Source organism: Macrobrachium rosenbergii, chromosome 36 (genome assembly GCF_040412425.1).
Source record: "Macrobrachium rosenbergii isolate ZJJX-2024 chromosome 36, ASM4041242v1, whole genome shotgun sequence".
Classification (NCBI taxonomy): domain Eukaryota; kingdom Metazoa; phylum Arthropoda; class Malacostraca; order Decapoda; family Palaemonidae; genus Macrobrachium; species Macrobrachium rosenbergii.
In genome coordinates, this window is record NC_089776.1 from 11,940,126 (window position 1) to 11,959,203 (window position 19,078).

At 35.9% G+C, this 19,078-nt stretch overlaps 1 protein-coding gene across 13 annotated transcripts in view; it reads left to right on the forward strand.

The window, feature by feature from the left end:
* Positions 1 to 19,078, forward strand: part of LOC136856621 (mucolipin-3-like) — a 54,147-nt gene that overhangs the window by 18,814 nt on the left and 16,255 nt on the right. For 3 of the 13 annotated variants that reach the window (XM_067134565.1, XM_067134568.1, XM_067134566.1), the window contains exons 2-9: positions 8,827 to 9,025; positions 9,584 to 9,683; positions 10,313 to 10,504; positions 10,800 to 10,953; positions 11,617 to 11,807; positions 11,948 to 12,064; positions 13,238 to 13,336; positions 13,629 to 13,778. In XM_067134565.1, coding sequence (XP_066990666.1) covers positions 8,827 to 9,025; positions 9,584 to 9,683; positions 10,313 to 10,504; positions 10,800 to 10,953; positions 11,617 to 11,807; positions 11,948 to 12,064; positions 13,238 to 13,336; positions 13,629 to 13,778 — 1,202 coding nt within the window. The other 10 variants (XM_067134561.1, XM_067134563.1, XM_067134562.1 and 7 more) reach the window with 8 other exon arrangements.

Below are 19,078 nucleotides of genomic sequence, written 5' to 3' on the forward strand. Positions count from 1 at the left end.
AGCAGATTAACAAAATGAAAAGGTGTATATACTGTATATATATCTTACCAAATAATTGCATAACGGAAATAACGAGAAACAAATAAATATTACCTGTTTTTTTATTACATTATTATGGCTCTCTGAAATCAGGATGACTCGGCGTTTTGAGAAAAACTTTTATACAAAATATAGAACATTTTCTGAAGCATTTATTTCTCTAATACCTGAACCAGCATAGATCTCTAAAAGCACATTTATTAACGCAAATAAACATAACATATCAACAAAAAGACTGGCTTTCAAAAGTTCAAAGAAGAGATTCAGTACAGAGGTCTGGCTCAAGCGCAAAACGAGAGCAAAAATAAAAGTTATCAAATATATTACTGGTCTATTTACTTGATGTAATCTCTATGAAATGACCCAGGCAGAATTCAGCTACGATACAGCGGCCATAATAACCGCAGTACCGCAAATGCTTTTACGTGATAAGACTTGCCGAGTTCATGCTGACTATGAACTTCAAGCTCTGAGCCAAATTGCGCGCTAGGTCCTCGTTCCACCCATCTGCATTACGATCAAAATTCTCCTCAGTCGCAACTGGTTCATTTGCGAAGCTTCCTGTCTCTTAACTGGAAAGAACTGGCTAGAAAGACTGGGAGAGAGAAGAAACGAGCAACTACGTTTTCTCATGCTGCCCACAGACGCAAGTCTCGAAATGGTTCTGTGCCTTAAAAGTTAAAAAAAATGCAATGCATTGCTAGCCTAAAACAATTCTCCTTGTATTTTAATAATTTTTTTTATTTGTATCTATTTATCTATTAATTCGTTAGTTTACCTTTTTTCTTTTCTAATAGCTGATCTCTTCTTTCTATATTTCCTATTATCTTCTGTCACTTCTTTCAAATGAACACCGTATTCTTTAGAAGGTAGAATATCTAGTCAGTGGCTCCTGTAGGCTTGTTCCATGTGAATAGGGGCTTATCTTCTGAACAACAACAACAACAACAACAACAACAACAATAATAATAATAATAATAATAATAATAATAATAATAATAATAATAATAAAGCAATCCTGGATGTTACGAAAATACATTTTTAACTCACTGCGCGCGCACGGGAGTGTGCTTACTTTACGTATGCTTACTGACATCATAGGTGTAAGGTTACCAGAACTAGTCCCATGAGTCACAAAGCAGCACACGATCTGGAGGATAACAGTACAGCTTTAAACATTCCCAGGGTGATCATTTAACTAAACTGTCTTTAGAAGAGAAAAATCGTATAAAAAGTTATTTAATTCGATTTTTTTCATAACCGGACAACTAGGAAACCCATAACAAAAATAAACAGATAATACACTCAAGGACGTTCGGGGACCACAAACCTCGGCCAAGGCTGGTCATTCCTTCGCCCTCTGCCTTCCTTCCTCGTACAAAGGTTCTTAAAAAAGGGCCTTTGTTCAGATCTGAATCTTTCCCAAAATCTAGTCACTTGTAGCCAGTCACGAGGGTCACTTTTAATCGAATTTCCCTACGAATCTACCCAGAACTCTTTACGTCACGCTGCTGTCGAACAGACAAACTAACCTAACCTGAAGCTGATATCACCGCCTTGGCTGGGGTCATAAAAGTAGCGAGTCGTAAGCTTTTACGCAGGAGCCTCGTCAGCGCGTCAGACTGTTGCTGACTGTGTCAGCTCTGCAGTAACGTTCTTCCTGTGTTTCTTTTGCTTGCATTGATCGATCTCTCTCTGAAAAGGACAGTGTCTTTAACTGTCACGCTGTTTATTTATTTACTCGTTTATCTGTGCTATGCGTTTATTTCTTTTCTTTTCTCTTTTCTTGTTTGATGTAATTGAGTTTTACCTGTAACGACCCGTTTGTTTCACTTCTCAAAACCCTACACAAAACCACACACACACACACACACACACACACACATATATATATATTTATATATATATATATATATATATATATATATTTACTGTGTATATATATATATATATATATATATATATATATATATATATATATATATATATATATATATATATATAAACATGTTCACAGATGTATACCTGCGTGTACATAAATATAATATTTTATGTACAATAATGACAGTACCAGTAAAATTCTTCAGTGAAGTATACTTCCACAATCAAAACTCACTCTCCGGAACTGAATCAGCTTCATTCTTCACAGTCTCATGACATTCAAGAACAACGCCTTGAAAATCGATGAAACTAGACGTCTCATCTCACTAGCAATAACGAAAAATACAATATCTTTTTGTTTACAATATTTTCCCAGTCCTTCGATGACCTTAATAAAATATGATTGTCACCTGGTTTCAAAACTCAAGTGCTTCCAGATATAAGCGCACTCAGTTATCTTATCATTAACATAATAAATGTGAGCCCTGAACAACGAAAGCACTTCGCCAGCGTCCTTGGTTTTGATTTCCGACGAAGAAATGATTACGTCATGACGGCCGCTGTCCGTTTTTATTTCCTGTTACGTTTTGTCTACACCACTTACAAGCGACCATTTAATTCATTATTTCTTATAATCATTAGAATGATTTCAGAGAATACTGAGAACTATAAACCGCACTATATTGTCTGGACTATCCTCAAAAGTGGCTTTATAAGTTCCTTGATATAGGTAAGACCTCATTTATAAAAGTGATCTACTTGGGAAAGATACATGATATCTCAGGCTGTAAATAACTATTTGGTAACGTAGTAATGCACGTAATGACGGTAAATTACGTATGCATGCGCTTTTCATTTGTCTCTTGCTTGCAGTTCCTGGATTAATCCTCGCTAATTTTTGTGTAATAATTTCTCCTCCAACCCGACTCCACAAAAAAAAAAAAACTTGTGGAGAAATGTTGAGTACGCGTCGCAAATGATAATGTAATCCTTGTGAGACATTCACGTGACTCAATGCTTCACGTGACTGGGTGTTTTATCAGCTGATTTTGATGGGGTACAATGGCAACACCTTGCACTGTTCAAGACGCGATAGAAGTACGAACGCCCACCAGGAAAAAAAAGCACTAGTGATAGCTCTCAGCATCTAGAAATGAACGTCTTTGCAATATGTAACATACAGATTTACAGGAAAGATGCCCTGTCACGATAAACTCTCGAATAACTCGCCTTCCAGATCGGCTCATGAAAGGTACATTGATAAAATAAAGGCTAGCGAGAAAAGGCGTCAACCCTCCACGAGAGCAGATAATGGAATGATAAAAGCGAGATATACTCCGTAGTTTTATCGTGTAAATGGTAATCGCTACTTAAGATGAACTTTTGTCTTATCATCGTCATTTAGGACCTGTTGTTGTTGTTTTTGTTGTTGGGCTTGGATCCGATCAAACAACTAGTCTGTGTGTTTATGTCAGTGAAGACGCAACGGTGGAGGGAACGAACGCCCGGACGATAAGTCCGTCAGCTGTTGATGTTTGGGTCCGTCGGAGGAGGAAGTCTTGATTACCCTTGTTCGTTGTCCTCAGTGGTGTCTACTGTGTGCCGTACAACTTCCCCAGTGCAGTGCGGAATGTGTACCTCCAGTTAATGACTCCGTTTATAAAAGAGACGTTGCGAATTTCATAAAATGAACGCCGCAAATCACGCCCTGTGTAACAGGAGTCGCAGTTCCAGGGACGAGAGTGTGGGGGAGGACGACCCCCAAAATGCCGCAGCCGCCGCCCAGGCAGAGCCCCTGACCGTGTCCGTTCGGGAATCAGGGGCCCAAGATGGTGAGGAGGGGATCATCAGTCAGTTCAATAAACAGTCTCGGAGCAATAGACAGTCTCAAAAAACTTCCGCGAGCTTGAGACCAGACAGGGTCCCTGGGCCTGAAGGGGGGTCTCGCGTACGTAAGGCCAGGGCACGGTCTGGATCCTGGTCTGGGGTTAACGAAAGTGATGAGGGTGTGTTTGTGTGTGTGTGTGTGTGTGTGTAGGCTTTCAGGCATTTATATCCTGAAGGCTGGTTCCTCCCTCTTGTAGGCCATGCATGTCAGCTTTACTGTTCGAATTCATTTGCTAAGGAAGGCTTGGTTTAGGTTATGCTAGGCTAGATTGTCCTCAATAGGTCAGGTAGTTAATAGACTAAAACGTATTTGTTAAGTGGTAAAGGTAAATATAAAGGAGATCGCCACATGAAGATCTTAATTTTTTACTGAAGAATATAGAAAAGGGTCTATAAATTTTGGTAGTACAGGCGAGATGATTTGAAAAATTTACTGCGATGATGGGATGTTTACTATCTTATGTTTATATTTTCACTCTCATCCCATGGCTGTCGCTAAACATGGCTCCCCACAGAACTTTCTCCATGTTTAGTACCAGCCCAGTGGGGATGAACATAAAAACATGAATAACAGTCCGTAAATTTTTCAAATTATCTCACCTGTACTGCACTATATACACTTTTTTATATTCTTTAGTAAAAAAATTGATATTGATTGGCTAAGTGTTATCTTTGTATAGCCATCTGCTGTGTGAATTGAACATTGCAGGCAATTTCAGGAAAATGGTGAAAGCTACCTATCATTAAACCACAGCACTTAAGGGCTTTTGCCCATTAAACAACCATAGGTTTGGCTACCAGTAGAGGCCATTGCTGTGGGCTACCTGTCTTTTTCTGGAAAGACTAGAAAGTGGCTGTTTTTATGTCAGTTGTAACAGTATGACAAGGATTATTCTTATGCCACCTGTAGCGTTATAGTTGTCAGGCTGGGCTGTTATTTTACAAAGATGCCATTATTACTAAGTCTATGCTCTTCTTTGTAGACACTTGTTTGTTTTCAGTTTATCCCATCAGTATAAAGAATGGAAATTTAACTTCTGCTGGGCTAGTTGATGTAGGCTACTCCTTATTCCCCATGGGGAGTTAGTTCCATCAGTGCACTGTAGACATTACTTAAGGTTTTTTGCAGTGTCCCTTTGGCCCCAAGCTGCAACCCCTTTTATTCATTTTGCTTAACCTCTGTTCATGTTCTCTTTCTTCTGTCTTACCTCCCAACCTCTCTTTAAGATTTGTTTTGTAGTGCAACTGCAAGATTTTCCTCCTGTTGCACCTTTTAAACCCTCCTTTACTCGCAATTTTCTTTTCAGCGCTGAATGACCATAGGTCCCAGTTCTTGGCCTTTTGGCCTAAATTTTATATCCCTATTTCCGATATAGTACAGTACACCATATTTGATGTTTTGCAGGGGTATGGGTCCTGGTGTTAGGTTATGGAACAATAGGTTAAGATGTATCCCTGCCACTGTCAAAGTGTTTCAGTCAAATATTCTTCATTCCAAAAAAGTTACCTAGGTGGTAGCTAAAGTTAAGTATACCAGTATCCCTTAGTTTTACCACATTGGGCTTTGTCTAATAACTCAGAACTAAATGTGGCACCATGTCTATTTTGCACCGGGAATATGCATTGTGATAGGTTAAAAAAGAAATTATATAACTAGAAAATGTATAATGTCACTGGCATTTTTTGACCTTGTCGCAAATTGCTCTTGTCAGGTATGGTCAGATAGCTAGTGTATATAGTACAATTATTCAGCTTTGAAAGGTTTCCACATTTGCCATAAAAATAAACTTGTTGCAGACTTTGAAAGAAAAATGTTGCTATGCCCTTTAATGTTCAGAGTCTAAATTGCCACAGATGATTTTTATGACTATGAAATTAAAGATGGAAAAATTAACATGTGTGACTCCTTGAACACAGTCATCTTTCCAAATCCTCAGTATAATTTGTAAACTTCCTAAATTTACTGGTAGTTTGGAGGTCACAGGTATGTGGAATTTCGAATGAAATATATTTTTATGGTCAGCGATAATTGACTAGATTGAAATCTTATCAAGTGGACTGATTTAAAGCAGTGAGAATAGAATCTTAAGTGAGATTGAATTAGTTGAAAGAAACAAGACTGAATATTATCCATGTGTGGTGGGTGTTGATCAATAGTTGATGGAGATCGCCTTGTGTCAAAGTGGAAGCACTCGAGTAGACTCTTGAGACTTTAGAATAAGTCTGTTTCGTTTTGAATATTAATATTTAACAGATTATGTAGAGAAGTCAACAGTTTCATAGGATATGAATGGAACATGATTTCATAGGTGGTTTTAATGACAGTCAAGTTGTTTTCCTGAGATTGATGTGCAAATGTTATCAGAAATATTTCAAGCCATGCTAGGTTTTGTTATTTTTGGTGACAGTAGGCCTTATGGTCAGACTTACTTTAGTTTCTCAGATCTTTCCTAGATAGTGACCCCCAAGAGTTTTCGGGGGTCATTATCTAGGACTAATATTTCTCGGGAATCATTATCTTTATGATATTTACAGTCTTGTGTTTACTTTTTTACAGTAATCCCAATGGGCTTGTACTAAATGCCGCAAATGTGGATACATACCAGGTTAAAACTGTTGGGGGTCACTATCTAGGAAAGATCCAGTTCCCCTGGTACCTTTTACCTCTTTTGTGCATTTTCCATGATTAATTGTAGCCTCCTGATAACCAGTACAGTATATGAACGGTAGCTTATAGAGCAATGAATAAGGTCATATTTATCAAAGAACCTTGTTTCTGAATGTATGTTACCATAATATTGTCACTAAGCAATTTTTGTTTATTATGGGTAACTCAGGCTGATATCCTTTTGACTGACATGCTGATAAACTAAAAATTTAGACCCTAATAAAAAAAAATCACCTTCAGACTACCTATACATGACATTAATGGCTACCATTTTTAAAATGAGTGCTATTGGTTCTTTTATTTTCACTCATTCATTTGAAACTAATTTTAATTATCATTATCTGGTAAAGCATGCATCCACAGAATTGAATGTGTGCATGAAAAATATAAAAAACCATGAGAGGTAGAGAAAATTCTATTAAAATATAGCTAAAGATATATAAATAGGATGGCACAAACATATACATTCAGTACAGTAATCCTTCAACATTTTGGACTTCTATACTTTTCAGCTATATTACTGAGAAAGTTTTATGCTGTGCTACATTTATAGATGTGCATTATGCACACGAATTTCTTGAATTTATGCTAGAAATCATATAGAATTACTGTTATTTGTTGGTAGGTGTTGGTTGCAAATTCAAGTGTGAGGCATCCTATGCGTCTTTGCGACTTACCAGAAGGTGAGACCCCTGAGATATCTGATAAGTAGAGGGGCTGCTGTATATACATAAATAATTAGCATCTAAAAATTATGTAAAATTAAATAATAAACACACATGGCTCTTAAGAGTAGCATAACAGCTGTTATGATGCATGAGCAGCAACACCTGTAGCATTGCCAGGTAGACTTCTCGCATTTTTATTAGGAAGTGAATGAAATACCTCTTTAATTGGAACCACAAAAGTTCAAGCAAAGATGCAATGCATCACTACCCTAAAATAATTCTTGTATTTTGATAATTACTTATATTTTTATCTATTTATTTGTCAATTTATTTTTCTTTTTAAATAACTGATCTCTTCTTCCTGTATTTCTGTATTTGCTATTATCTTCTGTAATTTTTTTCAACTGACTGCCATATTTTTTTGAAAACTTGAATTTCAAGTGATGAATGGCCCTTGTTGGCTTGTTCCATATGAGTAGGGTTCATTTTCTGAATTGTGATGATGATAATAATAATACAGCAATTGAAACTTGTTAATTATGTTTCCCGTTGGGTTTAAGGTATTCCTGAGGTATAGTGAATTGGAAATTAAACAATATTTGTGGTTTAGTATTTAATATAAAAAATTTACATGTTTATGTGACAAAAATTCTTAGCATTGTAACATATTAACTCCAGTGGCATTGTCCCAAAAACATTTGCTAGTATTCCCTACTGAAATAAGTATTACCAAACAACACTTTGGCAGTAAAGTAAGTGTTGTTTTTATAGTAAAGTAAGTATTGTTTTTAGAAATGGTTAGCTATTCATGAATGACTGGGGCTTTGAGGTGAAATGTTATTTGGATGGATTTGCTTCGTTTTACTAATATAGTTTAGTGTTCAGGGTCGAAGTATAGGATATGGGATTCTTGCATCATGTTGTGTAGAATAGGTATAATTTTGGGTTGGTGCTGTATTATCCCTTCCTACCCTCTATACTAAACCTTTGAAGAACCTGGTAGTACAAGTTACTGAAATACAGTGTCTGTAAAATTTAGTGAAAATACAGTGTATGCTGTGTTCTTTATTTTTCGTAGAACACTGCAAATTTTATGTTACTTTTGGTCAATTAGATTTTTGCTTCAGACAGACAAGGGGAGAAAACTCTTGATGTAAACATATGGTTCCTTAGGTATCTTAATTTATTAGAATTGTGATGGGAGCTGATGTATTTGAATTTTAATTATTTTTCTTCATAACTGAAACTTCTACGTAACTCAGACACAATGTACCAATATGTCATTGGCTGTTGACGTATGGTGCTGAAGCATCAGTGCAAATTTCTGATGTCTGTTATTAAATTATCAAAGCACCTTTCCAAAATTTATGCAGATATAAAGAAAAGAATTAAAAACAGGTTTATTGCAAAATCATTTATACAGTGTATTGTTCATCCAAAAACATTTGGACAAATGAGACTCAAAGGTTTTATGGTTATTTTAGTAATTTCAAGGTGTATTTCAGTAATTTGTCAGTTATTTTTGGTATTCATGTTGCATATTATCTGATCTTGTCTGTTTACTGTACCATAGTGTATGCTTAATACTGAAGATTGTGTAAAGTTAAGTTTTTAAAATGATCTGTATAAAGTATCTTCATGGTATTATGCAAAACAAAAACTAATGTATTTCATTTCTTCCAGAACTGGAACGTATGGCACAAGAATCCAAGTCTGGCCTACCACAAATCAAAGTGTCGCAGGCAGAAGAGACCAGAAATGCTTTCGTCGGTATGTCCAGTGGTGATAGCGGAGATAGTGATTCAGATGGAGCTTCCACTCCTAAGCCAACAGCGGCTCGTCTTAATTCTATTACCGCGAACAGAATGCGTCGTAGATTGAAGTAAGCCTAGAGGAAAATTAGGATTGATGTTGATGTTTCATGTCTTCATATTTAAGATAGAGCCATTGCTCTGTAATTCTCTTTTCATCATAATGATGTGGTGTGAGATATGACAAAGGGTAAGGTAGGATAAAAAGGATTGCACTCTTGTGCATATTTACATGAATACAGTACTTTGCTACAAATACTGTGTGGGTTCCGTCAAGCTACAATAAAGCTCAAATATAGCAGAAATAAAATCACCCAAGTAGAAAATGTTGACCACTGTCAGGTGCAGTGATGACAGTGGATGGCTCAAAAAAACAGTGACATAAAATATTTACTCACATATGAAGAGACATTCATACAGAGGCAACATATGCAACACTGGGTAACAAGAGTTATTAAAGTTAATTTCTAAATATTGCATGGCATATGGACCTTAAAAGTTTTAAGCAAGTAAAACATTTAGTTCCTTAGGAACTGTTACTCCTAACTGAAGATGGTAGACGAAGTACAGTTTTATTAATCTGAATTTAATCTTGAATTTAATCTTAAATTGTCTATCTTATGTTGCAGATTTTTCTTCATGAATCCAGTGGAGAAATGGCATGCGAGACGTCGCTTCCCATGGAAGCTCCTGCTGCAGATTATCAAAATTGTAGTAATCACAGCTCAGGTGTGTTGCCTCATACATCTTTAGTGATGACATGTTTGGGTATTCTATAGTATTGGGATGTTTGGGTAGCTTGGCTATAATACTGATTTGATGTTTTATTAATGTTGCCCCCGTATGTACCATAGCTGTCAGCCTTTTATTGTTTATCCATTTTCCTTGGTCTCTCTCCAAGTAGGTGTTCAATATCTTTAACCTCTTCCTAAAAACCTTTATGCCAGTCTTATGAGTCAGTGCTGTAGTCTGGTTGAACTACTTAGTAACAATGATAATGATTATGCTGCTGACCCTTGCATCTAAAAGAAATATGTGCATGTGTGTGTGTGTGTGTGTGTGTGAGAGAGAGAGAGAGAGAGAGAGACACCCATGCCTGTAGCAGTGTTTAACTTTGATCTACAACTTACTGTTCGTTACATGAGGGTGCAAGAAAGTAATTATTGTACTGCATGAGTCTAAGACCAAGGACTTCAGGATTGGATGGATTTTCTGGTGTCCTGAAATAAATGGTTCTGATTACAATGACTTGTAGAACTTGATACTGAAAGGTGTAACTATCTAGGTAGCATTTTCATGTGTGATTTTACCATTCCAGACTCTGAGCTTATACATATCTTACATTTTCTTTATTGCAGTTGTGTCTTTTTGCTCAGCAGCGATACAACCATGTGAATTACCTATGGGACACTAAGATCTCATTTTCACATCTCTTCATCCAAGGCTGGGATACAAGCAGAGAGGTTCAGGTTTATCCTCCATCAGATGGTCCTTTGGCAGTTTATAAAAAATCGGATTTCTTTGATTACTTAGATTATGCGATAAGAACGGTAAGTTTAGCCATGATTTGTCATGTCATGAGTTTCTGTCTGAAGAGCCAGCTGTTTAAAGTTGATGGAGATGGAGTGGGAGGTGATGATGATGTCACAAGCTAAGGGATCCATGGATAAAAAAATCATATATGTTTACACACTGTAATTCTAGCTACTTTTGTATTCAGGTAGACTAATAGTTGGCTGTGTGTAGGTGTCATTTAGCGTTTAAGATGTAGTAATACTAATCTTGAAGCATTGTGTCCATATGCAGTTTTATTTAATTTGTTAATCTAGTTTATTTCATTTTCAGTTCTCTAGAATACGCGAAGAAGCCATAGGTTCCTATGTGTACGACTATGAAAATGGGACAGTTGTGCCTCCAGTGCTTTGCATTTCACAGTATGCAAGTGGCCATGCATTTGTAAAGAACAACTCATATATATTGAATGACAACATAACAACAAGTAAGATGATTATGGTACAGTGTAATAATTTTACCGTAGGGAAGCACAACCCCTTGCTTTATTAATGCCTTTAGCTGGTCAGTTTATTTAAACTCATTCTCGAGTCAAAACTACTTGTCCTGTGGCAATTATCTTTCAAACACTTGGATTCCATTGAATATATTGTTGGGAAGGTCAATATCTCCTCAAATGATTTAACCCACTCTCTGGTCCTGAGTTCAGGTCTACATGCTTCATAATTTTTTTGACTGCTATATGTATTATTTGGTGTTTAGTAAATGTGATGTTTGTTTTGTTTTATGATATATTCATCTAATGTGTAGGTAAAGAAAAAAGATTAAATCATACCTTGCAACCTTTGCAACCCTGAAAAGAGTTCATGTACAGTATGTATTCACCATTGAAGACTGCTGTTGGCAATTAGATTACTATTGTTTAACAGTGGAACCAAAAATTGAAGGGTGTGCATTGGGAGGAATTGAATTTTCCCTGAAATTTTGTATTTTCCTGTCATGTGATTAACATAACAAATGAAAATTCTTAGATTTTAAATACTCATACTGGAAAATGCAGGATTGAATGATTTCAGAGACTGCCTTAGAATGTCAAAATTCACTTCAAAATTTTAAAAAATTTTCTACTATTTATTTGTAATTATTGCAGATTGCATTGATATCCCGCCTTCAGAAGCAAATGCTACGGACTGGAATATAAAAGATTTCTTGGAACAGAAGAATGTTACTTTTGACTTTGATTTGTTACTGAATACTGATTTTACTTTCAACTTACGCACCATAAAGCTTCGAGTCAACTTACCATTTGATACACCAGAGTGTTACCACCTAACTGGGAAGGTAAAAATTCTTGATCGTGTTTTTTAAAACTTACCTGTTTTGTTTTTTTATTATAAGACATTGATTCGTATAACAAATTTTTTGTCAGTTATGTCTTTTTAGGTAAATGTTTTGTAATTCTGATTCTGTGCTCTCCACAGGTCATTTTTAATAACCACGATCATGATGGCCAAATATTAGTCGAACTTGATGTTGCTGCCCGTGTGTTGGAATGTGATGGGTCTATACATTTGGCATCAGAATCCAGTACCATAAAGGTAAGGAGATGCTGGTTTTTACAAACAGTTTATACAATTTAAAGTAAGCTAGATACAGGATATAGGTCATTTGTATGGATAGTTGAAAAGTTAATTGTTAGTAATTGATCATTTTCATCTAAAGCAGTTTTAAAGTTCTGATAATGGAGTTCCCATGCCTCATCTGATACACCCCTTGCTTCACTGCTTATTAGGATTGGAAATGAATCCTTATCCCAACTTTTGTAAACTGGCTATGTTTATCATACTTGTAATGCTTTGTTTCCATCGCTACCATCATCCTCATCAGAATTTGTCAGGATTTGGCATTTTTGTAAGTATCATAGTAAGTGCATGTGGTAACTTGTGTATTTTCTTTGTTGCTAGTAATTCACGGCTGGAGTAATGTTTGGGAGATATATTTACCAATGAAGAAGTATATATGGTGTCCAGAACTATGATCTTGAGGTTTTAAATGGCTAGGGCATTTGGTGATAAAGAAAGAAGAATAGGCATTCAAAGAAGTGGGTGAAAAGGAAATTAGAGGATGAGTTAGGAGGTCTAGAATTTAATGGGAAAAGAACAGGGAAATCCTGCACCAGATTTTGATTCAAGCAGAAATTGCACAATAGAGAAAATGTGGAAAGTTTGTCACATGTTTGTCCCACAATAAGGAAAACCATTGTGCACTGTATATATAAAGGTTTGCTAAGTAGTGGGGATAGTGATGGTTGTTAGAGCTACATTCTTTATGGCGAGTTCCTTAAGAGAGAACTGTCACAGAAGACTCGTCTGGGATGTTCTCCCCTGAAAATTGTATTCATAGTTCCATTGTTTAGACATTTCAACTTGGAGACTCAAATTTCCCGAAGATATGGTATTATAGCAACACTTATTCAATCCTATGCTGTCACGTGTAAAGAGAGATGGATAAGCATGCCTTGGTATGCCTAGTGAGAGCTCTCATAGATTGAAAAGGATGAACTTGTTGGTGTCTCTCGGTGCCATTTATACCATACCAGAAAAAGTCTGTCTTAGAACTCATAGTCCCATAATTATGCATTGCACGGATAAAACGTCTTTGAAAGAAGCCATAGAAGTTTATTAGACTGAAATATGATATTGAAGGTGTCATGAATATGTAATACTGCAGTGTGCCATCTTTCTTCTGTTAAAACTATTCTCATCTCACAGATTTGGAGGGCAACAATGAACATTTTAAGCATTGTTGTTTGCATCAGTTCTCTCATCATGTGTGTCAGAGCGCTTTATCGAGGAAATTTACTCATGCAGGTTAGTGTACAAGACCGTCTCAGTGGATTGTTTATATTTTTATCAACGCTTAGACAAAGAAAGATATTGTCCACAGTAATGGTAAAACTAACCATTTTTTAACACCTTACAAAGATACTGTTTGTTTTTGAATATGCTGTTCAAAAGTACACTACAAAGACTACTGAGTCGTTGTTTGCTGTAACGTAAAGCATCCCATTTTTTAACACCTTGCAAAGATGTGGTTTGTTTTCAAATATTCTGTTCAGTGGTAGAGCAGTTAACAGCACATGATCTTTATTTCATCTTGCAGGCAACTGCTGAGTTCTTCGTTCGATATGTTGGAAGGCCCTTAACAATAGATGAACGATGGGAATTTGTCAATATGTGGTATGTTCTGATATGTGTAAATGACCTGCTGATTATAGTGGGCTCTTTCCTCAAAGTTGGTTTGGAGAGCAAGGTATGTTTATCATAGTTTCTTTTTTTTTGTTTTGTTTGTGGGAGTGAAATTACGTATTGGCGTGGTGCAATTTCTATTAATATAAGTTATTTCCTCCATGGACTTGATTGTTTTCTGTGAATGATAGCCATTAGGAAGGATTATCTTGACTAATGCTAATATTTAAAGATTCCATTTATATGCTGGGTAATTCAAAGGTCAGTGCTTTAGCTCTAAAAGGCTAGCTGTATGATTGAATACTATGTAATTGCAAAATATTCAAGAGCTCAGCAAAAAATTAAGGCCACTTTTAAGTGTAGATTTAATTAAGTTTTTCTTAACAGAACGTCTCTAATATCACTGTTTCTTCACAATACAGTGATATTCAGTCAAATATGAATTCAGGAAAATGATTGTAAAATGCAAATATGTCTTGGATATGGATCATGCAATAGAACTGTGGAAATTTGCTTTCTCATATGGTTCTTGGATTGATGGGAACTTTAAATTCATTTTATAATATTGCATTCTTGCTAGAACTGCCCTCCCTAAAAATGCAGGTGCTATATTTATTTTTAAAATAACATTTAGAATTAATAAAATCGTCAGAGACTATAGAAGTAAAAAGTGCATGTGTTTTTGGTTTTATTCTCATAATAATAAGATCAGTAATGGTAATGAGAGGTGTTTGGTCATAATAATTTCCAATTGTGGATGTAGATTAACCTTCATTACTACAGATTTAGTCAGTTCAGATGTTCAGGTAGTTTTGTTGAATTTGTGTTTTGTAATTTTAAAATTCATCACTGTAGAAAATTTAGGGTTAACAAAGTATTTAGGAGTGACAGTGATAAGCCTCAGTAATGCAGACTATTCTATACATTTTCCATCTATGAAAATATAGTTGCAAGTCTTGTACAAAAAGTATACTTAGCCCTCTTTGTTCGTGTGGAAGGGAGTTCATAAGATATTTCATATCTACTAGTTCTCTTCCCTCTTCAAGATATGCAAAATCTATGGATTTCTGTCCTTTTATTAGTCAGTGCAGTAGACTTTCATAATACAGAAACCTGTATTTGCTTAGACAAAATAATTTTAGAAAATGTAATTTTAGTGTACATATGTAGTCTGTATGTGTAGTATGTATCTTTGCAGTTGTCAGTATGTAGTAACTTTTACCAGCAAGGAAAGGTTTGTGTATTCAAACACTTCGTATACTTGTAGTTGCCACTTGTCAGCTCATCATGAAAGGAAATCCAACAGATTTTCCATATTAAAGAGATGCGGTGGGTTTTTTTTTATCAGAGACCGTATTTCCGGATTACTGAGGCTTAGATAGTGTGAAATGAAATTGCATGTTTGTGGTTTGCAGATGTTCCACCTAATTTCTTGGCGTCTCTCTTCTCCTCAGCTCTGTTTTAAGGAGGAAGAAGGGGTATGTATTTGCACTGTAATAATAATAAGATTTGGATTTGCTTTATTGCACTTTGTATGCCATTAATACCATGTATGCCTTCAATCCTTTGTGAGTAGTTTTTTGACAGTTTCTACTAGTTGGTGGAGAGCACCTAACCTTATATTAATTTGTTGTAATTTTTGGGGTGAATATATTTATTAACTGGTTTTTTGAGAGTTGCTACTAGTTGGTGGAGAGCACCTAGCCTTATATTAGTCTGTTTTTATTTATAGTTTCAGTATGTTTTATTAGTTGCTAGAGAGCCAGAACTAATATTTTTATTTCATATCTTTATCTGCTTTTTCTGACTTTGAAATGTAGGATCCCCCATTTTATTATTTACTTAATGCATTTGGTGGTTGGATTTTATTAACTTAAATGTGGAAACCTTTTTATGCTTTTATAAGCTTGGTAGTTTGTAAGTTTTTCCTGAAAGTGGCTTTGAAATTAATTGCAAACAGTTGTGGATCTTTCTCTTGCATGTAGAAATGACTAACTTTTGTACTTGCTTGGGCATTGATGTACTATTTTTGTTTCTTTTTCTCTCTCACATGCATGGAAGTAGATTTTACGCATCAACAGATATGAATTTGTGAAAACCAGTAAGCAGATGGTAAGCTCTTTTTATTTTTACAACTTGTCTTTATAACAATCTAGAACCTCAACTCATACAACTGGATGTAAGGTTTTTGCTAATTATGATTCAGAGTACTGGTCATGTTATTCAGTACAAAATGTAACTTGAAAATCTCCTGTTTATTTAGACTTTTGTGTACTTAGTTGTGCAAGAAGAGTAAAAATCATTTGTTCCTATTGGAAAGAAAAGTCATGAGATGGTACATGGCCTCTTGGTGACATAAAAATTGTAAAGTAGGTTGGCAAAGGATGTTCATCAATTGTATGTTTTTGTTTGTTCACAACCCCATCAGTTGCTAATACAGTTTTATCAGCATTTGTGTCCTGAATTATCCCTAAGTTCAAGGGTCGTTTGTGTAACAGACTTAGGTATTAAGGTAGTCTCAGTGTACAGTACAACCACCTTGAGCATCAGGTATCCATGAGTCATCCTCCCTATTTTTCATGAACCTGTAGTGTTGTTAATAGTTGTTTTGCTGTTGCCCCAGTGTGAATATTATTATTATTTTGTTATTACAACCTATTAATCATAGCTAGCCATACTGCTCATGCCTAGTCAACTCCACCAAGTTTGCATTGCCAAGCTTATTCTTTTGTGCTTATTGCTGTTGTCAAGTTTTGCTATCATTCATCCCAGAACCACCAAATGTTTTCCTCTGTTATTTGCGATTGTGCCTTTTATGGGTTATCATATTAATGCATTTTCATCTCAGGTTGTTGTTGCAATGGGATTCCTGGTATTTTGTAAGTTATTTCCCTTGTTTTTTTACCTTTTGGCTGACATGCCCCTTTTTCAGTGTGCCTATGAGCTGTTTCTGCTTCATCTGCTGGCAATTGACTGGATTCTGCAGTTCCTTCCAGATTTGTGTTGGTCTTTGGGTCTGCAGGCCAATCTGGAGAGGTCAGTTTTGTTTCTATCCATGCAGGTAGATTATCTGAGACTTTATTTGGACACTGTTGTGGTGTTGGTTTGCCCTTCAAGGACAAGGTATGCCACCTTCTAGAGACCATTAGCAAGTGCCTTTTTTCATTTGTCTAATGGTTGACTCTTGGCAAGTATTGGTATGCATCTATTGTCTCTACAGAAGTTGGTTCCTCACATCCATGTTTGCACTTGCTCCCTACAGCATCAGTTGATCCCTTGTTAGAAGGTGGTTTTACTGTCTCCAGTTGTTAGGATCCAGACTTTTGAGCTGTCTTTCTCAGTCTTTGTTGATGGAGTGGACTGCTAGAGTTGAAGCAAGGTTAAGTTGAAACAAGTAGAGTTGAAGCAAGGTTAAGTTGAAATAAGTGTAAAATCCAGGCAGCAGACCCCAATGGGAATGGATAAAAATTAATAGGCAGGAAAAAATGCGGATGGCTGCCAACAGTCTTTGCATAGTTAAATTTGTAGGGAAGTGAATGAACCATTGAAGTTTTGATGACCTGCATGACGTACAGTTATAAGGACACTACGTTTTACCTATAATGATCTAATTTGCATTTCCAGTATTTCAGTTTCTGTAATATTTTACTAAAACTGTGTATTTTTATATATTGCTAAAGATGCAGCTGCTCCTGGTTTTCTCGTTTGTATTATATTGTTTTCTTTGGTGGTTCCAAAGAGTTGTTTCTTCTACTCTGCAGTATCTTTTGTATTTTTTGTATTTAAAGTTTATACAGTAGGCACTTAATCCTGATATGAGTTGAGGTTCTATTGCATTATTATAATTAATTATAACTAGTTTATAATTAGTTTAATAATTATTTTTTATGGGTTCTGAATTTTTTTGCATGAAGTCCTATCTTCAAGAGACTGAGGAGTAAGGTTTGAAATACATATAGGCAGCACAGGTGGACCTGTGTAGTGCAATTTGATTACATTGTTATAGGCTTGTGTTGTAAAAGAATGGGTTGGCAATGATTTTCTGTTAGTCATGTACAGTGCATGGAGTTTCATTTAGTTTTGAATAATAGAGCAGGGATTTATTTGTATATAATAAAAAGAAATTGGAAAGCCAGCTGGCGAAGAAGATTTTACTGGAGTTCGTCTCATGAAATCTCTTAATTGACTCGCAGGTACAGTATGAAACTCATTTCAGTAATGCTACACAGTTGGCCCTTGACTTATGTGAGATTCATTTTGTGTATTTGAAATCATGCTGATGGTAAACATCGGAAAAAAATTCCAGGAGGTCCCAGGATGCAAAACTTGACTTTGCCTTGACTGTGCGCCTCGTGGAATCCACATGAATGAAGTGATAAGACGATACTCATCTCAGTAAGGAAGAGAGAAGAAAAAATTCATTTGTAGAAATATTGGTACTGACTTTACTGTGGCAAAAATAACAGTTATGTGTGATAAAGTTCTTGCAAAGAATGCAAAAACATTTTGGCAGTTTGTAAGATTATACATCACAAATCAATGATTTTCACTAAGATTTCTTTCCTTCTATCCCTTTGAAAGTCCATACAGTGGCTTTGTACCGTATTAATGTGAGTTACGTAGGGCAGTCAGTATAGAAGGAATAGGCACTTGAATATTTTTAAATGAAAGGGGCAAAAAATGAAAGCATCTTAGAATAGAATTCTTGCATTAATTTTGTGTGTATGATGTCCTTTATTCCCATCATAGCCAGATCCCATTAAATGAATTTATTCCCTTTTAAACTGATCAACCCCTATAATGTTGCAACATGAACTTCAAGGTCATGGGAGAATTGACATTGGCTAATGCCCAAGTAGTATCTGCTATCCAGAAGAACTAAAAGAGTCCAAGAAGAGGAATGTCTCTATCAAGAGCAAGTCTTCATTTGGGCTCATTATGGAAGAAGATGAATAGTTGCAAATTCATTCATAGGAGTGTGAACTATGCCCAGGTTCATGGCCTCAGCAGATTGCCTTATTCTGGTGTTATGTGGCGATGCCTTAGACCACAGAGTAAAGTCAGGCCTCATCGGCTGAGCAAACAATCCTTTGGGCTGTAAGAAAACAAAAATTGACAGTCCATGCTCTGTACAGCAACAAGAAGCATGTGTCAATCAGGTTGTTCTTGGAGTGGTGTTACAGTCATTTTGCTCCTTAGGTGAAAATTTAATTGAAGACAGTGGGCTGTTCTTGAAGGTCCTCTTTATAACTGGCAGTGCTTCTGGCTATTCCCAAACAACAATGATGTTGAGGCACATATAGGAGTGCAGAAAAACCCTTTTTAGTGAGGGACTGGAGGATCTGGTAAAATCCTTTACAATTG